General features: G+C 44.1%; 1 protein-coding gene across 2 annotated transcripts; it reads left to right on the top strand.

Annotated features, from left to right (window-relative positions):
* The first annotated feature begins 128 nt into the window (after positions 1-128).
* TPMT (thiopurine S-methyltransferase) lies at positions 129-26,554 on the top strand. Of its 2 annotated transcripts, XM_034985740.1 has the most exons (9): positions 129-167; positions 5,545-5,728; positions 6,988-7,080; positions 12,008-12,140; positions 15,071-15,123; positions 15,741-15,815; positions 22,083-22,168; positions 24,880-24,924; positions 26,064-26,554. In XM_034985740.1, the coding sequence occupies exons 2-9, from the start codon at positions 5,589-5,591 to the stop codon at positions 26,174-26,176; spliced, it is 738 nt and encodes a 245-aa protein (XP_034841631.1). In that variant the 5' UTR covers positions 129-167; positions 5,545-5,588; the 3' UTR covers positions 26,177-26,554. The 2 variants fall into 2 exon arrangements, with proteins under 2 accessions (XP_034841631.1, XP_034841632.1); XM_034985741.1 differs by lacking the exons at positions 24,880-24,924; positions 26,064-26,554 and adding an exon at positions 22,396-23,356.
* The last annotated feature ends 167 nt before the right edge of the window (positions 26,555-26,721 follow it).

Genomic DNA, 26,721 nt, shown 5'->3' with positions numbered 1-26,721 from the left:
ATTTCCGCCGCTGCGCAAGCCGGGGCGCCTGGGGCGGGGGGCGGGATCTGCGCGCGGGGGGCGGGAGGGGGCGGGAGGGGGCGGGCCCGGGGCGGGGCGCGCGGGCCAGGGCCCTCGGGGCGGGCGGCGGCGCGGGAACCAGCTGCTGGCAGCCGGGCGCGCGCGAGGTAGGCTTCCCTGGGCGCAGAGAGGGTGCGGGGGAGTTGGCACGGCTTGCTAGGTGCGAGCCTGTGACCGGGATTCTGGACTGGGGCATCCTGACCAGCGTGGGCAGCCCAGCAATCCGCGCCCCGAAATGGGGTTCGGGAAGCAGAATGGGGCCTGGGAATAACGAGGTCGGGCAATGCATGACCTGAGTTCATGATTTAAAGCGCCCCCAAAGCATCGCTCTGTATTAGTGTTTTGTTTTTTTTTTTAAAGATTTTATTTATTTATTTGAGACAGAGAATGAGAGACAGAGAGCAGGAGAGGGAGGAGGGTCAGAGGGAGAAGCAGACTCCCCGCCGAGCAGGGAGCCCGATGCGGGAGTCGATGCGGGACTCGATGCGGGACTCGATCCCGGGACTCCAGGATCATGACCTGAGCCGAAGGCAGTCGCTCAACCAACTGAGCCACCCAGGCGCCCCTGTATTAGTGATTTTTAAGAAAAGAGAAGTACTTGCTAAATAGTGAGTGATGCTCTGGGGGCGAGGGTGGGGGCGGGGGATTGGGAACTGGGGTGCTGTAAATATTTTGTCTTGCTCCAAGGTTGTTACACACGTGTATGCATATCTAAAAATTCACTGAGCCATACTCAAAATCTGCGCACTTTAGAGAAGTTATTCAATTTAACATTTAAAAATAAATCTAGGGGCGCCTGGGTGGCTCAGTCGTTAAGCGCCTGCCTTCGGCTCAGGTCATGATCCCAGGGTCCTGGGATCGAGCCCCGCATCGGGCTCCCCGCTCGGCGGGAAGCCTGCCTCTCCCCCCTCCACTCCCCCTGCTTGTGTTCCTCTCTCACTGTGTCTCTGTCAAATAAATAAATAAAAATCTTTAAAAAAAAATAAAAATAAATAAAAAATAAAATAAAAAAAATAAAAATAAATCTAAAGCAGAAACTTGTTTTTTTGGAAAGGTGACAGAGGAAGCCAGACTTGAGAGTCCATCCAAAGAGTACTTAGGGGGCCAAACTGGCACATCTGCTGCTTCCGTGTGTGGGTAGGAACAGTTGTGAACTTTGCCTTTCCTGATTCTTGTAATTTGCACTTTTATCTTGTTATAGAAAGAAACTTTTTATTTCTCTCGAAAAGCACGCGGGCAAGTACATGTTGAGATGCTACTAGAACAGCTAAGAAGTGGTTAAGTTATATACATGATGTTAACTTACATTTCAAGTTTGTGTGAAAGAGAATTGTCCAATTCCAGGTTGCACTGGCTCTAGGATGAAATTATGCTTCCCTTTTGTTTTGAGTAGAGAACTGCTTTATGAAAGCACAATCTCAGGTTCCAGTTTCTGACTGAAAATGTAGATGGGAAAACTGTAACTCTCTTTTGCTTTTCTGTACCCAATATAATCAGATGCTTCCCTCTGACCTCTCAGAAAACTGAGTCACCTCCTGACATCAACAGGACCTTGCAAAAGCATTTGTTAACAAGTATTTTCTGAGAAGTGAATTTATGTTCCCAATTCCAAAGGGGCGGGGGGGTGGGGTGTGCCTTCTCCTTAAATCCTAAGGCCCCTGGAACCAAATTTTGCAATAAAGGGAACTTTTCCTGAAATACCTGCTTGTAGGTGATGTTTGCTGTTCTCACTGATAAATCATTAAATTAGACCCACCAATAATACCATGCTAGTACAATCCAAACTAAATTAGTATCACGATTCAAAGGGAATGTTAGAATTAATCAAGTTATATTGTCCTTAGTATTACAGAGTTCACATTGAAAGGACAGACATTTTCCTCATACCTTCAGATAGATTTGCAGTTATGTTTAGGTGTCCTTTTTTTCTCAGTTCCTTTGTGTGCATTTTCCCATGCAAAAAAGGAACTACAAGAAAATTATTTGAAAATACAAACTTATGGAATAGAGATAGGACATCAAACCCACATATCTACTTTCACTCCCTCCTGAAACCCCATCAAAACAACAACAGGGTTTTTTAAAGGCATAAATCACTAGGGTAGGGAGAACAGATGAGGAGACAAATGCAATAAAATTTTGAAATCCAGAAAGCAGATGGGCAAGTGGTAAAGGATTTTGCAGACTGAAGAAAGCTAAATTCTAAACCAGCAACGGGAAAGCCAATAAACAACCCTATTTGCGTTATAGAAACCCCAAATGCTCAGGAATTAGTGGTACCAGGTTCCTCCAGGAGGTGGAAGGGGTATGATTAAAACTAGAAGCATTGCTTGAAATTTTGGTTCAGAAAAGGCTAAATCCCCAGATCCCTTTCCCAACTCCCTGCAACAAGGTAACTGCCTGTCTCTAGGGGCACCAGCAGAGTTTGGGGGGAGGCTTTATTCCCTGCAGAAGGTAAGGACTCTCTGGACTGGGGAGAGACAATACACAGTTGGGGCTTTGAGTACCATACTGAAAATGGAGACTAGTTGAACACAGGCAAACCAAATGTTGGGACCCTCTCTCACTTCTATCCTTTTCTCATGTGAGTATTCGACCATGGCCCCCAAGGACTTGATCCTTACAACAGGGGTTGGGAGAGCCATCTATGGAAAGTCTGACCAGTCAAAAGAAAATAAAAATAATGCTATCTAGTTTTCCACATGAAATCCATTTATATCATCCTTCCAGTGAAGCTTGTGGTCAGTGAGCCCACCCACATACTTAAACATCTAATCAGCTTTTTAGTACTACTCTTAAACATGAGCAGGTAATAATAATTGTAAGCATTTGAGGAAAGTCACTAGTTGGAAAGACAGAAGACAAACCAACAGAAAAAGTGACTTGTAAGCAGCAGACTATGCAGATAAAATATTATATCCATTCTATATATGAAATAAGAACAAAATAATATAAAAAGAACATCAGAAACAAAAAAAAAATATGCTCTTGAAAATTAAAGCCTTGATAGCAGGAGAAAAAATTTTTATTTAAAAACTAAATAGAAAGGTAGAAAGATAAAAATTAAGGGGCGCCTGGGTGGCTCAGTTGGTTAAGCGACTGCCTTCGGCTCAGGTCATGATCCTGGAGTCCCTGGATCGAGTCCCGCATCGGGCTCCCTGCTCGGCAGGGAGTCTGCTTCTCCCTCTCCCACTCCCCGTTTGTGTTCCCTCTCTCGCTGTGTCTTTCTCTGTCAAATAAATAAATAAAATCTTTAAAAAAGAAAAAAATTAAGGCAGTCGCTGAGAAAATGGAGCAAAAAGAGGAAGAGCTGGAAAATAGAAAAAAATATGAGAATTTTATAATACTAGGTCATGAGGTTCTACAGCCAAATAAAAGGGGTTCCAAAAAGAAATAGAAACAAAAGAGGGACATAAATTGTTATGTGAATAATTCAAGATTTTTTCCAGCATTGAGAGATAGGACCTTCCAGATTAAAAGAATTCAGCCAAGTGGTTGAAAATAGACCCAAAAGAAGGCATAGAATTATGAAATTGGAAAAACTAGGGGCAAAGAAAAGCTTTGCAAGAGAAAAAAGCATATTGGCCTCATGGAAAATATCAGGATCAGAACGTCTTTGAACTTAAGCAATATCTCTGGAAACTAGAAGACAATGGAATGACTTTTTCAAAATTGAAGAAAAAATGGTTTCTGACCAAGAATTCTATACCCAGCAAAACTACACATCAATCAGAGAAAGACCTGTATCATATGATCTCACTGATACGAGGAATTCTTACTCTCAGGAAACAAAGTGAGGGTTGCTGGAGTGGGGGGGATGGGAGGGATGGGGTGGCTGGGTGATAGACATTGGGGAGGGTATGTGCTATGGTGAGCACTGTGAATTGTGTAAGACTGTTGAATCACAGACCTGTACTTCTGAAACAAATAATACATTATATGTTAAAAAAAAAAAAAAACCACATCAAGAATTGAGAATAGTATGAAGACATGCAAAGTCGCAAAAACCTTTTCTCCTATGCACCCTTCCTCAGAAAGCTGTTGGAGGTTGTGCTTCACCAGTATAAGGACACTTAAAAAAAAAAAAAAGGAAAGCATAGAATAAAAGAAGCAGGAGATTCATCAAAAGATAAAGAACTCTCCAGAGTGATGATCAAGAGAGATCCCAGAATCCTAGCTATGCAATAAGAGTGGAGAGCATCTAGGTCAGAAGTCTCTGGAGAGTCTTCTCCAAGAGGGTGATATTGGTAGGATATCTGATAACTGAAGAGATTGAGAGTGTATTGATAGGATATTGGGATAATTGGTGGAGCTTGGAGTTAAATTAGTGACCAGTACATAGGAATCTTATAAATGAAAAACCAAGGCAGTGATTAACTGCAGAATAAAAAAGTTGTACAGAAAAGGAAAAGTAATCATAGAATACTATGTGGTTTTGCCGTGAATAATATTTACCTGGTCATAATCGTGTGTACCCCAAATATTTAATCAAAAATAGGCTGTGTTTATGTGGGGGCACCTGGCTGGCTCAGTTGGAGGAGCAAGCAACTCTTGATCTTGGGGTTGGGAGTTTGAGCCCCACGTTGGATGGAGAGCTTACTTAACTAAATAAATAAACTTTAAAAATAAATAGGCTGTGTCTATGTTGAAAGGATGGAGAAAATGAGAAGGTGGTGTGTGTGTGTTGGGAAGTTGAAAGAGAGCAAAATGGGTATCTTCTCTCCATGCTACCTAGAAATGAAAAACCAGGAAGATAGAAAATAAGCATGCTGTTTTGAGATACAGAGATTTCAAGACTCAGCTAAAAGAGTTCAAGATGGTTGCCTTTCTCATTGGGAACAGAGACTGCTATCTTTATAACTCTGAAACTCTTGGGGCGCCTGGGTGGCTCAGTTGGTTGGGTGACTGCCTTCGGCTCAGATCATAATCCTGGAGTCCTGGGATCGAGTCCCACGTCGGGCTCCCTGCTCGGCGGGGAGTCTGCTTCTCCCTCTGACCCTCCCCCTCTCATGTGCTCTCTCTCTCATTCTCTCTCTCAAATAAATAAACAAAATCTTAAAAATAAATAACTCTGAAACTCTTTAAATCATATGCATTATAATGGATAAAAAAATAAGTAAACTTCAAATCAAATGTTAAAAACTAAAGAGTGAGATGCTAGGAAAAATTCTAAGCTTACAAAAATGATCAAGTGTGGCCTGCCTGTTTCTTCTTTTTTTTTGTCCTCTCCTTTTTTAAAAACTTAAGCCCTTTGGACTCTGACACTAAGACATAATTCTGTTTATTTAAAGCTCCTTCCTAATATGTAATATAAGGTATGCCTCTACCATCAGACTCACTGGGAAGTAATTTTTCAGATGGTTTTTCCTTGGATGTTGAAATATTGTTAAAAGCCAGACTGCTAAGGATAATCGGTTTTTCTTTCATTCATCAGTAGAATTGCAATGCCCTTAAATGACAACATTGCAAATATTTTCTGCACAGGCATTGGAGTCATCCGCTTGCAAGGCAAAGGTGTCTCTGCAACCATGGATGATACAAGAACTTTACTTGACGTTAAAGAGTACCCCGATACCGAGGTACAGAAAGGCCGAGTATTGACTCTGGAAGAATGGCAAGAAAAGTGGGCGAGCCGCAAAATTGGATTCCATCAAGAGCAAGGACATCAGTAAGAAATGTTTGGTTTATGATAGAGAAATGCTCTATCAGAAACTGGCTTTGGAAATAGAAATAGTAATATAGGTACACATTATTGGAGTGATTTTACAAAGCACGTGTTTAGTTTTTCATGTTTTAGCATCTCAGGCACGTCACGGGTTAATCGGCAATCTTACCTCTTCCCAGGGCATATAAATAATAGTGTGACTTACAGTTGCAGGCATCCGAGATTTATGAAATACATCTTTCTTTTAAGCCCCCATAGCATCTGCGTATTGGTCATGCATGTTTATATATACAGCAGATGCCCACATTAATGTGTATATCTCTTTATACTGAGAAGTGGTGGTGGTCTTTGTTTGACGGAAAGAGAGAGAGAACACAATGGGGGATGGGGGGCAGAGGGAGAGGGAGAAGCAGACTCCCCACTGAGCAGGGATCCCGATGTGGGCTCGATCCCAGGACCGTGGGATCATGACCTGAGCTGAAGGCAGACACTTAACTGACTAGCCACCCAGGAGCCCCATGAAAAGTGGTGGTGTTCTGGCTTTGCTTTCCGACAGCATGTGTTCAAACGTAAAGTGTTATCTATGTGGTGGAGGAAGAGAAGCTGAGAGAAGTTAATACGTGAGCAAGGGTGTTGAGCAGTGTGTTAGTAGTAGTAGGCTTCGGAACAGCAGGGGTATATCTGGGCCACACTGAGTGGTAGATGGGGCATCTTCCCAGAGCCATTGTATGGGTTATCTTTGTCATGTGGGTGACCTTAGAAGAACCATGTGTCTACAGGGGGAATTAAACTTCCAAGAGCTTCAGAGTCTGAGACCTGAGTCCATGTTTAGAGAGCTTCCCATAAAACGAATGTTGAAGAATTCGATGAGTCCAGAGGCTCCCCATCTCTCTTTCTCTCTCTCTTTCTCTCTTTTACACACACACACGCACGCACACACACACATACATACATATTCAGGAAATTAATAAAGAATTTTCAAAGCATCAAGAAAAAAGAACTTTAAGTTACTAATGAGGAAAGCCCCAGGGTTAAGTCAGATTACCTACTCACTAGCTATGTGACGCAGCGACTTAGTTCACCTCCCTCTTCCTTCATATATAAACTAGAGAGAATAATAACGAATGTTTTGTTTTCTACTCTGTAAAGTTGTGGGGAATATTCAGAGATAATGCATGAAGAGTACTTAGCGTCATTCGAGTATAGTCCTTCCCTCCGTGCGTTGGGCTAACGAAAACAAAAATATATTTTTTCCTCCCCAGGCTATTAAAGAAGCATTTGGATACTTTCCTTAAGGGCGAGAATGGACTGAGAGTATTTTTTCCTCTTTGTGGAAAAGCAGTTGAGATGAAATGGTAAGAGCAGATAAGCATTCACACACTTCCTTGTCTTGATGACAAATATGTTGGGTGAATATTTAATAGGATATAGGTTTAAAAATTCCATTCTCAGGAAATGCACGGGGATTCTTTATTTTTAGTAGACTATTACTGTGGGTTCATGGAGATAATTTCTCAAACAGTGAGACACAGCACAAACCACTGGTGTGGTCTAGTCTTTCTGTATTGAGTTGCTAAGAAAAAAAAAATAGAGTTTGGAACCAATGGTGGGGGTCTCAGGGGTACAGAGGACCAGCCTCCCCTCTTATATCTGCAACATCTTTGTGCACAGTTTCATTTTCGTAGGTGGTTTAGGAATTTGGCTGAGTTAGTTTTAGATATTTTTAATAGAGGTGGACAGAAAAATTCAAGATGAATTACAACTCTTTGGCAAGACGGTATGTAGCCCACGGTTCAGCCCAGCTCTCCCCTCCCACTACGAGCACAACTTGCAGCTGAGCATTTGGGACACGGCAGCTGTGGAGTCAAATTCTAGTGTGGCCACGAAATTGAGAATATTTAGACTATATCATTGGACTTACACCTAACCAACTCGCTGAACCAGAAGAGTTGCTTTGGAAACTACTTGCAAGGAAAACATTAACTCTATGGACAGACTGTCTTATCGCCGTGTCATTAAGTGTTAACAATCTAGCACTAGCAGAGGTTTTGAGACAAGATTAGGAAATGGAATGATAAGACAGACAATTAAATGTGATTGTCGAATATTTGGGGTCTAACGTCATTTGTAACAAAAATACCAGAACTAAGCTATTACAATTGCAGGTAAGCTTTTATATTAGAGGATTTTTCATTTATATATCTAATTTGTGTATTGAGGTCTGCCCAGATACCAGATGTAAATAGATAACTATGAGGCAAGGCCCCAAAGCATTAAAATAAAACGTTTAACACATTTCTTTAGGTTTTTTTTTTTAAGGACGATGTAGTCAAATATAATCCAGCCTGTCAGTCTATAATAGGCTCTGCTTTAATTTTCAGTGTAAATAAAAATCCTCACAGCCAGGGCGCCTGGGTGGCTCAGTCAGCTAAGCATCTGCCTTCGGCTCAGGTCATGATTCCAGCATTCTGGGATCGAGTCCCGCATCGGGCTCCCTGCTCAGCGGGGAACAAGCTTCTCCCTCTCCCTTGCCCCTCCCCCTGCTTGTGCACGAGTTCTCTCTCTCTCTCAGATAAATAAAATCTTTTTTTTTTTAAGATTTTATTTATTTATCTGAGAGAGAGAATGAGATAGAGAGCATTAGAGGGGGGAGGGTCAGAGAGAGAGGCAGACTCCCTGCTGAGCAGGGAGCCCGACGTGGGACTCGATCCTGGGATTCCAGGATCATGACCTGAGCCGAAGGCAGTCGCTTAACCAACTGAGCCACCCAGGCGCCCTAAATAAATAAAATCTTAAAAAAAAAATCCTCACAGCCAGTTTGGATAACTTTGTATGGAGAATTAAAAAAATACTAAATTTTCCTCAAGTGGAAGCACTTGGCTGAGTCGGAAGAGCATGCAGCACTCAATCTCAGGGTCATGAGTTCAAGCCCCACATTGGGCATACAGCCTACTTAATAAAATAAAATAAAATAATTCAATTATTTAATAAATGAATGAAGAATAAAGCATTAAAAGATATTCCCTGTATATTAACTTACATATTTAGACAAGTTATTAATATGTTTATTTCTTTTTAAAGATTTATTTATTTATTTATTCATGTGAGAGAGCGAGAATGAGAGAGAGAGAGAGAGCACATGGGGGGGGAGGGTCAGAGGGAGAAGCAGACTCCCCACTGGGCAGGGAGCCTGATGCGGGACTCGATCCAGGGACTCCAGGATCATGACCTGAGCCGAAGGCAGTCGCTTAACCAACTGAGCCACCCAGGCGCCCCAATGTTTATTTTATTTTATTTTATTTTTTAAGATTTTATTTATTTATTTGACAGAGAGAGACACAGCGAGAGAGGGAACAAAAGCAGGGGGAGTGGGAGAGGGAGAAGCAGGCTTCCCACCGAGCAGGGAGCCCGATGCGGGGCTCCATCCCAGGACCCTGGGATCATGACCCGAGCCGAAGGCAGAAGCTTAACCGACTGAGCCACCCAGGCGCCCCCAATATGTTTATTTTAGAACTGTAAACAGTTTATGCTCTGATCTTGTTGGAAGTGGTAGTCTTATGTGGACAATAGATACAATCAGTTCCACTCTACCTCTTGTTTTGGAAAATGCTAACTTCACTCGGACCCCACTGATAAATCAGGGAACAAATTGGGCATGACGTGAATTTCACATTCGCTTATGTGTCATTTCGTGTGCAAGAAGCATGAGGTAAGAGCAGAAAACCACACGCAGCTGAGTGCAGTCTTGTGTGAAGGGACAGGACACACCCATGCACGGGCCTCCAGCAGCTCCCGGACAGCCCGGCTGACCTGTGTGCTGTGAGCCACTCCCACCCACAGCTGGGGTTAGAACTTTCCAGTAATCCCCCTCAGTCAGTGCACAGTAACTCACAAGCTATGGCCCTTCCAACGCTTTGGGGTTTTTATATATTTTGTAACCATTTAACATGTTTAAAACACTGTGCCAGCATTTCTGTTAGGTTCCTGGCTCTCTCTCTTTTTTTTTTTAAGATTTGATTTTTTTAAAGTAATCTCTGCACCCAACATGGGGGCTTGAACTCACAACTCGCATGGAGCTCAAGACTCACACGCTCCAGCCAGGCACCCCCTATCTTTCTTCTTTTTATTTTTATTTTTATTTATTTATTTTTTAAAGATTTTATTTATTTATTTGAGAGAGAGAGAATGAGAGACAGAGAGCACGAGAGGGAGGAGGGTCAGAGGGAGAAGCAGGCTCCCCACTGAGCAGGGAGCCCGATGCGGGACTCGATCCCAGGACTCCAGGATCATGACCTGAGCCGAAGGCAGTCGCTTAACCAACTGAGCCACCCAGGCGCCCCTCTTTCTTCTTTTTAATGTGGCACTGACAAGGTTGTTTTTTTTTTTCTTACACATTATTTATTCAGTTTATTTCTAAAGAGTTAACTGTATATTTTTGAGAAAATCCTGATTCACAGAGGTAAGTTATGGCAAATGTGTAACAGCTTTCTTAAAAATTTAATTAAGGTATAATTGACATATAACATTGTGTTAGTTTTAGGTGTATGAGATAATGATTTAATATTTGTATATATTGTAAAATGACCACAATAAGTCTAGTTAACATCCATCATTGGACGTAGTTACAGAATTTTTTTTCTTATGATGAGGACTTTTAAGATCTATTCCATTAGTAACTTTCAAATATTATTAACTATATTCCCCATGCTGTGCATTAATTACATTCCCATGGGGCTTATTTATTTCATAACTGGGAATTTTGACCCCCTTCGCTCATTTTGACCACCCTCCACCCCCACCTCTGGCAACCACCAGTCTGTTCTCTGGATCTACGAGCTTGGTTGGTTTTTTTTTTTTTTTTTTCTTTTTTTAGATTCCACATAGAAGTGAAACCATGCAGTATACGTCTTTCTCTTTTTACTTTAACTTACTTCATTTAGCACAGTGCCCTCAAGGTCCATTCTTGTGGTCACATGTGGCAAGACTTCATTCTTTTTTAGGGCTGAGTAATAGTCCGCTGTGGCTAAGTTTTTCAATGTTGTGCCCCACTCCCCATTTTCCCCATAAGCCTTTCAGTTTTTATCGCATGATTTTGCATAGCACAGTGATTTTTTTAGGGATGCCTGTGTTGCATTATAGCAGAACTGATTGTATGTGTTTATTTAATTTGATAAAAATCAGTACTATGGTACTAGCACTATTTCTTCTGGAGTCCAAGATCCCAAGACTGTGGATTCTGTAATTATAAAGCTTACCAGGAAAACACTAGTTATCTGCATATGGCAGGTAGATACATTTCTGGATAGTGCTTATTGTAAGTAAATGGAAATGGTAAGATTATAGGAATGGATGCTCATGTTCTAGAGCCCTGTTCTCTAGCATGATGGCTACTAACCACATGTGGCCATTTCAGTTCAAACTGAGTCACACGAGGGCGCCTGGGTGGCTCAGTCTATTGAGCCTCTGACTCTGGATTTCGGCTCAGGTCGTGATCTCGGGGTAGTGAGATGGAGCCCCACTGAGTGCAGAGCCTGTTTGAGGTTCTCCCTCTCCCTCTGCCCCTCCCCCCCACACTCGCGTGCGCGCGCACTCTCAAATAAAATCTTTAAAAAAAATAAAATAATGAACTAAACCACACTCGCCACATCTCAAGTGCCCAATAGCCAATGTGGTTAGTGGCTGCTGGATTGGACAACTCCATCAGCACAGAGGGTTTTGATGGACAGGGCTGATTTAGAGAAATTAAAAAGCATTTCTAATCCACAGGATGCTTTTTTTTTTTTTTTAAAGATTTTATTTATTTATTTGATAGAGACAGAGACAGCGAGAGCAGGAACACAAGCAGGGGGAGTGGGAGAGGGAGAAGCAGACTCCCTGCCGAGCAGGGAGCCCGATGCGGGACTCGATCCAGGGACTCCGGGATCATGACCTGAGCCGAAGGCAGTCGCTTAACCGACTGAGCCACCCAGGTGCCCCACAGGATGCTTTTAAATTAGAAACTCTTTTAATCAAACCCATTTGTAAGTAGATCAACATTTTAAGGTAGAGTTTTCCAAATTTTTAATTTTTTCCTAAGGCCATATAAATCAGTTTTTCAGAATTCCATGTACTATTAGGTTTCAGAATAAACAGACCCACTTCCCTATAAGTTCTATGAACCCCTGTGACCCCGAATTCATATAAATCCCTTAAAATTAAGGGAAATCTTTATTGGGATATACCCTTTTATGTAGTTCTGTATTTGGAAGGAAAATGTAAGTGTAAATATATGATTTCATGCAGGTTTGCAGACCTAGGACACAGTGTCGTAGGTGTGGAAATCAGTGAACTTGGGATACGGGAATTTTTTACAGAGCAGAATCTTTCTTACTCAGAAGAACCCATCATGGAAATTCCTGGAGCCAAAGTTTTCAAGGTTTGTCTTGTTTTTGGTAAATAATGATTTCCATGTCCCCGTAAGAAAGATTTTTCTTTGCCTGGGTTACTACGACTGTCACATGACCCCACTTTCTCACACAGATTCACCTGAACCTTACAGAGTTTAAGGAGCTGGGGCTGAAAAAGATAGGTGATCACTAGATACGCACAAATATATATAACCGCTGATATCAAAGTCTATCTAGACTCATGGCTTTGGTTTGGGTTTGTTTGATTTTTTTAATTTATAAACAGGCATTTCTGAGAATGTCTCGTGCCACGCATAAGACATTGAAGAGATAAAAAGAGTCCCTGTCCTAAAGAATCTCTTCACTTAGGAGAGAAGAAAAACAGAGAAAGCTGTTTGTCATACACAGAGCTAAGTGTAATGACACAGGGTATGAAGGGAATAAAGAGGAGAGTCCCCTAACCCAGCCTCGGGATGCTTCCTGAAGCATCGTGACAGGTAGAGCCCGGACAGGCAGACAGGCAGGCCCGGGCATGGTGTCAGATGCCCTGGGAGGCTGGTCCTTCATCCTGAGCAGTAAGGATTTTAAGGAGGAGCACGACCCGCCTGGATTTTCTTTTGAGACGAACCATCCTTGGGGCCTCAAGGGAGGTGGCCTCCTGGAAGAGAGACCAGATGAGAGGCTGTGAGCAGAGGTCCGGGGAAGAGCCCTTGAAGGCTTGCACTCAGAGGGCCATAGGGCATATAGAGGAACAGACAGATCAAAGCAATGTTTAGGCTGTCAGACGGACAGGATTTAGGATTAACTGAGTGGGGATGAAGCGGGGAGCTGACTTTGCATCTCCAGCCCAGATGACTAGAATGGATGGCAGAGAATAAAAGAGAAGCAAGCTGAAGAGGCAGAGAAAATGAGTTTTGTTCTCAGAATGATGAGTTTAGGGCGCCTGGTTGGCTCGGTGGATAAAGCATGAAACTCTAAGTCTCCGGATTGTGAGTCCGAGCCCCACGTTGGGCGTAGAAATCACTTAAAAAGAAAAAAAGATGATGAGTTTAAGAGAGCTGTGGAATGGCGAAGGTGTAGCTGGCAAATGGCTTTATGTCTCTGGGGCAGTGGGGGGTGTTTGGGCTGGAAGTGATAGATTTGGGAGTTGTCTTCATCCTGTGACCACAACGAGCCCTGAGAACTGCTTCGCCCACTGGGGGTAAGAACGCGGGAATAGAAGACCACCCAAATGAGAACACGAGAGGCTGTTTTTTCAGAGAGGCCAGCTACTTGTGGTCAGAGGCTCAGAGGCAGGCCGGGGGTGGGAGAGCTTTGTGCTGGAAACCACAGGGAGGCTGATTGGAGGCTGTTGGCTTGGGGAGGCGGAGGTGGGCTATGGAGAGGGGGCATCCTGCGGGATTGGTTTGGGGAGCGTATTTGGCTTTCTCTGGTTGGTCTTGAGTTGGAAGGGGAAAAGGGGATAAAAATTAGGGAGGCTGGCAGTCACTGACAAGTCATCGAAGCCGAGACTGTGGCTTGGCTTCCCAGGCTGGCTGCCACAATGGGTCCAAGCTCTCTGGTCCTACGTGGTCTGGTCATCGTCCCTGTTGGTACATTCAGTCTCTCACAAGGTACTCTGTTTTCTAAATACTGAAACTAATGGCAGGTCAGTAGGAGGCTTAATAGTACTTTATTTTACAGCTTCCTCCCACCCTGTTCTCAAATCATCCCAGGAGTTTACTCAATCCGAAGAGGCTATTCCTGGAGCAGTGGTTCTCAGCCTCGGGGGCACATTTGCAAAGGCCTGTGGATCTTACAAAATTCCCAGTCCGAGGGCTCACCCCAGACCCATTAAATCAGAATCTTTAGGGGTGGGGCTCAGCATCAGTACTGTTTAAAGCTCCGCAAAGTTGAGACTCGCTGCCTGTCCTCTCTGCCACCTCACCCACCCCTCTGTGTTGACCCCCACGGTGCTTCCAGACTGGTCTTTAGAGACCCTTCCTCTATTCGTCAACCCCTGTTGGTGCCTCAGTTCAGGATACGATCCAATAGTTGCATGTCCTGACCTGTCCTTCCTTGCCCTTCACCCTCACCCCCACCCCCCAGGCTTCTCACATCCCCTGGACCCAGAGGAATCCATGTCTGTTTACGCCCCCTGGACTGCACCCCCAGCTCCCCCACCCTGTAATGTTAGCAGATGCATCCAGACACCCTTTCAGAGGCTGCCTCTTGTTGAGCTTTGCCCGGTGCTCTCAGGCAGCTCCCTGCTCCATCTTCTGAGTCCCTATGTTCTCGGGCATGCAACCAGAACGGCAGGCCATCCTGTCCTTAATGTGTCTCACGCCCACGCCTCTCTGCTCTACCGGGCTGTCCTCCCTGCGGTCAGATTCACACCCACTCTCTAGAACCCAGGGCAGTCCTGTCCACCAGGGGCTCAGGCAATAAGTGCCCACTAGCCGGTGAATGAAAGCGAGAAAAGCCAGGAGTCCACACAACTGGACTTTGTATGAATGACTTTAAAAGTATCTGACCTTCCTCTGTCAGCCTGCCTGGTCGTTGGTTGACCAGTTTATTTACCTTTAACAGTGTCAAAATATCAGACTCTGCTAAAGTTAATATTGCTAAAACGGAACAAGCTCTGAAAATAATAGCTAACTCGTCTTCAGGGTTAACCTCTCTATGATTTTTCTCCTTGAGTTGATCCTGAAGAACCCCAGACAGGTCTTAAAAAAACCAACCAACCAAACAAACAAACAAAACAAAACTAAAAAACACAGTGCCATTAAAAAAAATTATTTGTAGGAAGGTTTTATTTTCCGTTAAAAAAATTCTTTGCAGTACAATTACATTCTTCATGTTTAATTACATATTCTCTCCCCACCACCTTTGCTGTGCTTTGCTACCCTCTTGTCTTTCCTTAACCATCCAGGTAGCTCCTAACTAAACAGCATTTTTTTTTTCTTGACTTTCATTACAGAGCTCTAAAGGGAACATTTCGTTGTACTGTTGCAACCTTTTTGATCTTCCCAGGTAGGACTGAATCCCACCTCTGCACTTTGAAAAACTTGAGTGCTCACCAGGCAGTGCTGGGTGAGGGAGGGCTTTTGATTACCTCATCCACTCGCGGTAGCATGGATGTGAGTCTTTATCCTGCAGTTCTTTGGACCGCGGCCTGCCTGTTGGCACACTTGATAGCTTCGTCCCTGGATAGCTTCCAAAATATGGAGGACATTGTTATGACTCGAGGCAGGTCGGGAAAAGGAAGGACGAGCAAGACAGCGTCTTCGCTTTCCACCTGATCGGTAATAGGAATCTCCAAGTGCAGAAGGTGGTGGTGATACCTTATCTCCTGAAAGGCCCCGATACTTCCTCAGGGGGCCGGGAGACGGTGGTCCCAAATTGTCCTGTAGCTCTCCCCTGTGCTCCCAAGTCAGAGAAGAAGGGGGAGGCTACTGCCACCATCCCCTAAAGCTGGAAGGAGCTCCTCACACCCACGTCCACACGTCCCTGCAGACCTGAGAACAGCAGCCAGAGATCCCGATCCCTGGGGAAGTACCAGCACTCCCCACTGGGAACACTGTGCTGCTTGTTCAAGACTTGGTTTTTCTTATATAAGATGTATTTTTGTTTCTTTTTCTTCCTGACAGAGCCAATATTGGCAAATTTGACCGGATCTGGGACAGAGGAGCTTTAGTTGCTATTAACCCAGGCGATCGTGAACGGTGAGTAATTTGGTTTCTTTAATTACGCTGGCTTTTCCTTTTTGGCCTTCTTCATTTAACGCGCTGTACTTTTCGTGAGCTGCAGAAGATTACTTAAGCCTTTCACTAGTTTGGGGCGCCTGGGTGGCTCAGTCGTTGGGCGTCTGCCTTCGGCTCAGGTCATGGTCCCAGGGTACTGGGATCGAGCCCTGCATCCTGCTTGGTGGGAAGCCTGCTTCTCCCTCTCCCACTCCCCCTGCTTGTGTTCCCTCTCTGGCTGTGTCTCTCTCTGTCAAATAAATAAATAAAATCTTAAAAAAAAAAAAAAAAAAGACTTTCACTAGTTTGAAATAGCTTCTTGTATCCAGAATTAGAAGACCTAAATTCAGTACCATCTTTGTGTAAAAAGGGTAGGCTTTGGCCATGGCCGTGGGGAGCTGGTCCAAGGCTTGTGGCTCTGTCACTTCCAAGCTGGGATGCCTTGATCCAGGTCTCAGCTGATTCCTCTGCAAGATGGGGGCATGTCTGCCAAAACCGCTCCCTCCACCTCCACTTTTTTTTTTTTTTTAAGATTTTATTTATTTATTTGAGAGAGAGAGAGTGAGAGAGAGAGAGCGCAAGAGGGGGTAGGGTCAGAAGGAGAAGCAGACTCCCCGCCGAGCAGGGAGCCCGATGCGGGACTCGATCCCGGGACTCCGGATCATGACCTGAGCCGAAGGCAATCGCTCAACCGACTGAGCCACACAGGCGCCCAATGAAACTTTATTTATTTATTATTTTTTTTATAAAGATTTTATTTATTTATTTGACAGAGAGAGGGAACACAAGCAGGGGGAGTGGGAAAGGGAGAAGCAGGCTCCCCCCCGAGCAGGGAGCCCGATGTGGGGCTCGATCCCAGGACCTGGAATCATGACCTGAGCCGAAGGCAGACGCTTAACAACTAAGCCACCCAGGCGCCCAATGAAACTTTATTTATTATTTTTTTAATAAAGATTTTATTTATTATTTGACAGAGAGAGAGCACATGAGAGGGGGGAGGGGCAGAGGGAGAAGCAGACTCCCCGCCGAGCAGGGAGCCCGATGCGGGACTCGATCCCGGGACCCTGGGATCATGACCTGAGCCGAAGGCAGACGCTTAACCGACTGAGCCACCCAGGCGCCCCTCTCATGTTTTAATTTTATTTTCTCCTAAGAGTAGGTACAATAAGAATGGTCAAAAACATCACTAACCAAAGCTCTGACATAATGGTAGCTAATATTCAGACAGTTATGGAGAGTAGCCGGGTGCTTTCCACATACGTCCTTTCCTTTAATCCCCACAACTCCTGCAGGGACAATAATGAAAGGATCATGAGCTTGGGCTTTGACCAAACTCTGTGGGTCTGAATCTGAATTCTGACTGCGGTCAAGCACCTGATCTCTTTGACCATAACTCAAGCCCTGCCTTGGGCTCCACCCTCCATCGTTCTTCATCTGCAAAATGGGAATGATGGTGGCATATGCCCCACAGGGTTGTTTGGTGGGTTAAAGGTGTTGATAGAGTGTTTCACACCTGACACATGGCAAGTGCCCCAAACAGCTACCGGGTAAAAAGTGGAGGTGGAGCGGGCGCCTGGGTGGCTCAGTCGGTTGAGCGACTGCCTTCGGCTCAGGTCATGATCCTGGAGTCCCGGGATCGAGTCCCGCATCAGGGTCCCTGCTCGGCGGGGAGTCTGCTTCTCCCTCTGCCCCTGCCCCCTCTCATGTGCTTTCTCTCTCTCTCATTCTCTGTCAAATAATAAATAAAATCTTTATAAAAAAATAATAAATAAAGTTTCATTGGGCGCCTGGGTGGCTCAGTCGGTTGAGCAACTGCCTTCGGCTCGGGTCATGATCCCAGGGTCCTGGGATCGAGCCCCACATCAGGCTCCCTGCTCGGCGGGGAGTTTGCTTCTCCCTCTCTCTCTGCCTGCCACTCTGCCTGCTTGTGTTCTCTCTCTCTGTCAAATAAATAAATAAAATCTTTGGGAAAAAAATAAAATAAAAACATGAGAAAGCGTACAGAGTAAAAGATGGCTGCTCCTATGTGCTTTCCAATCTAGTATCACTCACGTATGTACTTGGAGAGAGCATATAGATGTTGAATTAGTTTGTGATATGGAGGCAGACTCAACACATACCCAAAGGCTTGCATCCACATCAGTGAAATAAAATTTTTATTTCTTAAAAATTATTTCATGAGTCAAGCTGATTGCCAAACCTAATCTTTAAGTAGACCATGCCACATTTTCTTTTTTTTTCCTTAAAGATTTCTTTTTTTTTTTTAAGATTTTATTTATTTGACAGAGAGAGCACAAGCAGAGGGAGAGAGAGGGAGAAGCAGGTTCCCTGCTGAGCAAGGAGCCCGATGTAGGACTCGATCCCAGGACCCTGGGATCATGACCTCGGCAGAAGGCAGCCGCTTAACCGACTGAGCCACCTAGGTGTCCCAAAGATTTCATTTTTAAGTAATCTCCACCCCGATGTGGGGCTCGAACTCACAGCCCCAAGATCAAGGGTCCCCTCCTCTACTGATGGAGCCAGCCAGGTGCCCCTCATACCACATTTTCTTTCCTTTTTTTTTTTTTAAGTAGTCTCCCCAGCCTGGAGCCCAACACAGGGCTTGAACTCACAACGCTGAAATCGAGATCTGAGCTGAGATCAAGAGTCAAATGCTTAACTGACTGAGCCACCCAAGAGCCCCACACATTTTCTTAATATATATTTTCCTTCAGTGATAATTCACACTCCTGTGTTCCTTTTTCTTTCTGTTGCCACTCCTCCTCCTTTACCTCCTCCACAATACCACAGCTCCTCAAGCCCTTCCTTTCTGCTTTGATTGCATGTAGGCAAGTCCCCTTCCTCACACGCCTAGAAGTTGTCATTCCCTAAGGGACCATCCTCAGCTTTGCTTGTGCTTGCCTGTCTCTTGCCCTTGCTTCTTTACTGAGCCCTTCAAGTCTGCTACTTTAATTCAGTCATTCAACGAACGCGTAGTAGGTTCCAGCCATGCTCTAAATACACACTGTGCCACATGTTGGGGGAAATAACAGAACAAATCATGCCTCATACCTGTCTTTCTCATTGTTACATTTCCAGTTCTGCTCTTCCTCCCAGACTCAGACGTCCACATCATATCTCAGTGTCTGCTTTGCATTTCTTGTGTGACCTCAGTGTCCTTTAGCAACTCACATTATCCCGTGCGGCCTCTTTGTTTCCATAATACACCACGGATGTCTGCTAAACCCGCATCTGCTGGAGGTCTCCCTGATGATGTTCATCCTCTTCTTTGAGGCTAGTCCTTGCAGGGGCTTTGATCTGTGTGGCTCAAATCCCCAAGTGGGGAGCAAACTGGAAGTCACAGAGCTCACCACGAGGGCAGACCAGGCACACTGTGCTATTTCCCCACTAGCTGGTAGAGTATACGTCTAGCACATAGTAGGAGCTTAACAAATACCTGTCAAATAAACGAATGAAAGCAAACTAGACTCAGAGCAAAGGAAACCCACTGTTTCTGACCATCCATTACCACCTCCTCTGTCCCAGGTATAAAGGCCATCTGAGTGGCCTCTGGTCTGTTGTTTCATGGTTACCAATGAGGAGTGAGACCCCATCTAGAAGTCTTGTTTAGGGCATCCAGTTCTAGCTTAGCCACAGGCTCTGAGTCCTCCCTGGATCCCCCTCTCTCTTTCCTCACAGCCCAGCCACGTGTGTGTGTGCGTGTGCAAGTCTCTGCACGCGTCTGTGTGTGTATGCGTGTGTGAGCACAGCCCCAAGCACACCTGAGAACATGTTGACCTTTGTTACCAGAATAACTACTTACTTCAAGCCAATAGAAAAACGCATTTCTTTATCTTCATCCTGGTTCTTAACATGTTCGAACTTTATCTCATTCCTGTCATTAACACTGGGCATCTTTTCTGCTTTGATTGCACGTAGGCAAGTCCTGATGTGTTTGCTTGCTGGGCCCCTCAGATGTCTGGCTTAACATAAATCAGCGGGGCAAACCTCTCTCATTTTTCTGAATTTTTTGAAAGTGGTTGAGAAAGTCCACATTCCAAAGGGAATGAAATGTGTCAGTCCTAGGAAACCCTGCCAAACCAGTCTGACTGATCACCTTCATGGGGACGGCAAGTGACTTCTTCCTCCTTCTTCTTCTTCTTTTTTTTTAAGATTTATTTAGGGCGCCTGGGTGGCTCAGTCGTTAAGCATTTGCCTTCGGCTCAGGTCATGATCCCAGGGTCCTGGGATCGAGCCCTGCATCGGGCTCCCTGCTCAGCGGAGAGCCTGCTTCTCCCTCTCCCACTCCCCCTGCTTGTGTTTCTGGCTCCCTGCTATCTCTCTGTCAAAGAAATAAAATCTTAAAAAAAAAAAAAAAAAGATTTATTTATTTATTTTGAGAGACAGTGTGAACAGGGAGAGAGAGAGAGAATCTTAAGATTTTATTTATTTATTAGAGAGAGAGCCTGCTCATGAGCAGAGGGAGGGGCAAGGGCAGAGGGAGAAGCAGGCTCCTCGCCAAGCAGGGAGCCTGATGCCGGGGCTCGATCCCAGGACTCTGGGATCATGACCTGAGCCGAAGGCAGATGCTTCACCGACTGAGCCACCCGGGCACCCCAGGGTTTTTTGTTCAAAAGTTTGCTTTGGTCCAGCACTTTTTCTTGCAAGGACGTGTGACCCCCTCAAGCCAGCCCTAGCTGGGGAGTCTGCTAAAGAGAATAACACAAACTAACCCAGGCGCTTACCTCATACCAAGCAATGTTCTAAGCACTTCATGTGTGTAAACTCATTGAATATGCACCACAACCTGTGAGTTGGTTACTAGTCTCATCCCTGTTTTACAGATGAGGAAATTGAGGCATGCAGAGGTTAAGAATGGTCAAGCTTACATAGCCACTACGTGAAAAGGCTGGGCTTTGAGTTCCGGCATCTGGCAAAGTGCATACTCCTAACCCCCATGCTAACCCCCCGCAGCCCCCCCTCCGCAGTTTCTCACAGAGCCCTGGACCGGGATCACAGTACATCCAAGGCCAGGTGAAATCCGTGTGCCAAGAGCCAAGGTGGCTCCCTCAGAGCTGGGCAGTCTGTCCGTCTCTGTCTGCCTGTCCCTCACGGCATCTCTACGTCCCTGTGCCCGTCTCCTCTGTCCTCCTATCCTGCCCATTCGGCTTCCTCTGCCTCCTCCATCTCTGCTCCCGCGTGTCTGACTTCTCACAACTCCCAGTGCCAACCCACACACCCCACTAAAGCTCCAGTTCCAGCACAGTGATGACCCCTAAGCAGCACCTCCTTTCTGGGTCTCTCGATTCCGTTTCCCAGCACAGCTCAGCATTCTGTACAGGGCTGAGCTCCCACTCCGGGTCACTGTGCTGATGGGCACCGCCCCAGGCAGTGCCCCCCATTCTGAACCAATCAGGCACGCAGGACGTGGTCTCACCTGCACCCCGCCACACCCACACAAAGGACTGTGCCAACAGCACTCATGGTTTATGCGGTACTTGCAGAGCTTTGATTTCATACTCCCTTGAATTTTTGCCTTTTTTTTTTTAAGTTTTTTTTTTTTATGGGGGGGGGGGGGGGCGGGGGGAGTGGCAGAGGGAAAGAGAATCCCAAGCAGACTCCCAGGATATTGTTAAACTGCAGCATCCCAGGCCCTACAGCAAACCTGCCGAATCGGGCTCTGAGAATGGAGCTCAAGCATCTTTTTTTCAGCAAGTGCTCAGGTGACTGATACCCAGCCTGGTCCAGGAAGTGCTGCCCCAGAGCTGGAGTGCTTTGGGATGTGTGTGTTCAAAGTCCCGCAACAGGCTGGAGGGAGCCTCTGCTCGGCTTAATGTGACATCTTCCTGTCTGATGGGCTCTGGAAGCCCACCCCCTTTTGATTCCTGTCTTTACTATTTCCCAGCTTAGGCAGGTGACGGAATTTGCCAACTGTCCGACATTTAGAATGCAAATCAACTTCAGGGGGTCAATTCAAGAATTAAACTCAGGGCGCCTGGGTGGCTCAGTCAGTTAAGCGTCTGCCTTCAGCTGGGGTCATGATCCCAGGGTCCTGGGATCGAGTCCCGCATTGGGCTCCAGGCTCAGCAGGGAGTCTGCTTCTCTCTCTGCCTCCCCTCCCTGCTTGTGCACTCTCTCTCAAAGAAAGAAAGAATTAAACTCAGTAATGTAGAGGACAGTGAGCCTGGTTTCCCTCCCTGCCTCTCTCCCTCCTGCAGGCTTTGCCTTTGTGGAGAATTCTAACACCTTACTCTGTTGTGTTCTTTTCAGGTATGCAGATATAATGCTGTCCCTAACTCGAAAAGGGTTTCAGTACCTCTTGGCTGTTCTTTCTTATGATCCCACTAAACACGCAGGTAAAGTTTCTTTTGTTTTTCTTTTTTTAAGATGTTGCCTCATTTCCTGATTTAATTCTATGACACGGATAGTATTATCTGCTCCTAATTTAGATCAAGGGAAGAATACTGCTCTTTTTATATAGGAAGAAAAGTCTGGTTTGGGTAAATGGAAACTATAAACCTTTTTTTCTTCTTCCGACTTGATACGCGTTTTTCTTGTCTTCCATTTCGTTCACCGTTCACAGCTCAGACTACAGAAGAGAGGGAGACATGGATGGCCCTAATATAAAAGAGAAGTCTCATGAGCTCTGGAGTAGGAGGAAGAGAGGCTGGTTGCCCTGCTTTGAATATAGCATATACGCTTCATCCATGCTGGTGGGGATGTGTTAGGTGCATGCCTACAAATACGCACACAGACACACCCTCATAGGACGATGGGTGACACGTGGATGTGGGGCAATAGGAGGTGTGCTGAAATATCTCTAAACTATTATGGCTTTTTAATTTCTGAAATTTTACAATTTATTGCATTCTTTAAGAATGATCTTTGTTTTGAACTTATCAAAGCGTTGTTTTCTTCTGGACTCCTTTCGATGTGCTTGAACATTGTAAGCTTAACCTTTTCCATGACCGAACTTTTATTTTCAGGAAGAAGTGAAAACCAAATATATAGACTTTTATTGTAAAATAATCCCCTTTTTGATTTTTAACAGAGTTTTTTTTTAAGTATGGCGTATTATAAATAATTACATACGCTAGTTTTTTTCCTGTTTGAGTAAATCAGATCTTAAAAGCTCATTAAAAGATGAGACCTAGTGTCCATAATTAAGTCTGGAACAATCAGATGGAACTAGAAATTAATGGAGACAGACCTCAGCTCTGCTAATCTGATTTAAATTCCATTCCTGCACAGGAAGCTTAAGGCAGGGCTTGTGGGCAGAAAATACAACAGGCTCTGCCTGGGGCTGGAATTCAGAATACCTCTTGAAAGGAGCAGAAGCTAAATTTCCTTTAAAGTAAATGGCCTGCAGCAAAGTGGGAGGGATGTATAGAGAGTGAGTGCAGGAGTCATGGGAAATCGATACTCCAGAAGATGAAGGAAATGCCAAGGAATTTGTTAATGAACTTCATTCTGATTTTAAAACTCCCAAGTTCCGAAAACTGGACAGCAACATGCAAAAGAATGAAACTGGACCACTTTCTTACACCATACACAAAAATAAATTCAAAATGGATAAAAGATCTATATGTGAGAACTGAAACCATAAAAATCCTAGAAGAGAACACAGACAGTAAATTCTTTGACATTGACCGTAGCAACTTCTTACTAGATATGCCTCCTGAGGCAGGGAAACAAAAGCAAAAATGAACTATTGGGACTTCATCAAGATAAAAAGCTTCTGCACAGCAAAGGAAACAATCAACAAAACTAAAAGGCAACCTTTGGAATGGGAGAAGATATTTGCAAATGACATATCTGATAAAGGGCTAGTATCCAAAATTTATAATTTACAAAACTGAACACCCCCAAAATAAATAATCCAGTTAAAAAATGGGCAGAAGACATGAATAAACATTTTTCCAAAGAAGACATACAGATGATCAACAGACACATGAAAAGATGTTCAACATCACTTATCATTAGGGAAATGCAAATCAAAACCACAATGAAATATCACCTCACACCTGCCAGAATGGCTAAAATGAACAACATAGGAAACAACAGGCGAGGATGCGGAGAAAGGGGAACCCTCTTACACTGTTGGTGGGAATGCAAGCTGGTGCAGCCACTCTGGAAAACAGTATGGAGGTGCCTCAAAAAGTTACAAATAGAACTACCCTATGATCCAGCAACTGTAGTAGTAGGAATGTACCCAAAGGATACAAAAATACTGATTCAAAGGGATACATGCACCCCAATGTTTACTGCAGCATTGTTTACAATAACCAAATTATGGAAAGAACTCAAATCCCATCGACTGATAAATGGATAAAGAAGATGTGGTGTGTGTATGTCTATACACACACACACACACACACACACACATATACAATGGAATATTACTCAGCCATAAAAAAGGGAAATCTAGCCGTTTGCAACAATGTTCATGAAGCTAGAGTATATTATGCTAAGCAAAATAAGTCAGTCAGAGAAAGACAAATACCGCATGATTTCACTCATATGTGGAATTTAAGAAACAAAATAGATGAACATATGGGGCAAAAAAAAAGAGACAAACCAGGAAACAGACTCTTAACTGTAGAGAACACACTGATGGTGACCAGAGGGGAGGAGGTGGGGGGTTGGGCTAAATGAGCGATGGGGATTAAGGGGGCACCTGTGATGAGCACTGGGTGTTGTATGTAAGTGATGAATCACTGAGTTCTTCACCTGAAATTAATATTACACTGTATTTTATTAACTGGAACTTAAATACAAACTCGAGAAAGGAAAAAAGAAATGAAAGGTCCCAAGTCCCATGGCTGGCCCAGCCGTCTCATCTAAGCTGGAGATGGGCACCCAACATTGGCATCCCCTCAGTAAGCCAGTCTCCTTCTTTGGTATGACACGTGCAAAAGAAGAAGCAGAGGAACCTGTCACCTCACCAATCTGATAATGATGTTGTGTATGGAATAACTCTACCGAAGTCCCTGGAAATCAGCTGAGAATTTCTCTTCAGAATTAGATCTATAGAAATTATTCTTCACCCTGTTTCTCTTTTACCTAGGCCCACCATTTTACATTCCAGAAGCTGAAATTAAAAAATTATTCGGTAAGTTGTTTAAATTTTAAATAAAGTCAACAATTAACTGTTTAAGCTGTTACCAACTATTCGTGTCTAGAAGTCTATAAAATCTGAAAGTCAGAAACCCTTTTATTGAAGACTGTTTTATCCTAGAAAAGGGACCGATCTCTGTCATATGTCTTTTTAGCTAAGTGGTGTGGTGTGTGAGAGGCATTTGAATTCTTCCATAACTTAAGGTATGTTTAATTTAGGTCTTAGGAGTTATCAGTGGGAATAGCAATTCAGAGTTCAGACACTTTGCCCTTAGCATTTCCCCATTTTCATTAAAAACAAAAGAAGGGGAGGTGCCTGAGTGGCTCAGTCGGTTAAGCATCTGCCTTTGGCTCAGGTCGTGATCCCAGGTCCTGGGATGGAGCCCCTTGCACATGGGCTCCCCACTCAACAGGGAGTCTTCTTCTCCCTCTCCCTCTGCCCTCCCACGCTCATGTGTTCTCTCTTGCTCACTCGCTCACTCTCTCTGTCAAATAAATAAAACCTTAAAAAAAAAAAAAAAAAAGAGGGGCACCTGGCTGGCTCAGTTGGAAGAGCATCTGATGCTTGATCTCAGGGTCATGAGTTCAAGCCTTATGTTGGGTATAGAGATTACTTAAATAAATAAAACTTAAAAAAAAATCTTCAGTAACACTGCTTTTATAAAATGATTTGATGAGTTTGTAGAAGAACCCCAATTGCATTCTTTTTAAGATTTTATGTATTTATTTGAGAGAGAGTACAAGCAGGGGGAGGAACAGAGGAAGAGGAAGAAGCAGACTCCATGCTGAGTGTGGAGCCCGACACAGGGCTGAGATCATGACCTGAGCCAAGATCAAGAATCGGATGCTCGGGCGCCTGGGTGGCTCAGTTGGCTAAACGACTGCCTTCGGCTCAGGTCATGATCCTGGAGTCCCGGGATCGAGTCCTGCGTCGGGCTCTCTGCTTGGCAGGGAGTCTGCTTCTCCCTCTGACCCTCCCCCTCTCATGCTCTCTCTCTCTCAAATAAATATATAAAAATCTTTAAAAAAAAAAAAAAAAAAGAATCGGATGCTCAACCAACGGAGCCACTCCGGTGCCCCTCGATTGCATTCTTCATTAACATTTTCACTTGTTTCCCTTTCTTCTTGTTATAGGTTCAATATGCAACATTCATTGCCTTGAGAAGGTTGATGTTTTTGAAGAACGACATAAAAATTGGGGGATTGACTACATTGTTGAAAAGTTATATCTGTGTACGGAAAAGTAAATGAGACGAGTAAAAACAAGTAGTAACATGGTTTTGGGCAATTGACAGTTATGCTAAGGCATGAAAATACCCTGGATGGCTCTTGGGAAAAAAATGTTTACAAGTGACATTATAGATCTTTGTTCACAAATGTGTATAACTTTATAGAAAAGAACATAAACTAGATTGGTAAAGTAGCTACCTTTAGAAAGGAAAGTATAAAAGAATATACCTGTTTTACTTACAGATTGCAAGAATCTTTTACAACTAGCATGTGTTGTATAATTTTAAAAATTAAAGGGGCTCCCAGCTGTCTCGGTGGAGCATGCGAATCTTGACCTCAGGGTCATGAGTTCGAGCCCCACATTGGGTGTGGAGATTACTTAAAAATAAAATCTTTTTAAAATGTAATTAATTAAAATTTAAAAATAGTTTTTAAAAATAAAATTAAAAATAATAAGTAACTTTTTAAAGTAAAAGGCAATGCAAATAACTTTTTTTTTTTTTAAGATTTTGCTTATTTATTTGACAGAGACATAGCGAGAGAGGGAACACAAGCAGGGGGA

The sequence above is a fragment of the Mirounga leonina genome, unplaced genomic scaffold (genome assembly GCF_011800145.1).
Source record: "Mirounga leonina isolate KUSES-001 unplaced genomic scaffold, KU_Mleo_1.0 Mir_366, whole genome shotgun sequence".
NCBI lineage: Eukaryota > Metazoa > Chordata > Mammalia > Carnivora > Phocidae > Mirounga > Mirounga leonina.
This window is presented reverse-complemented; position numbering and strand designations above follow the sequence as displayed.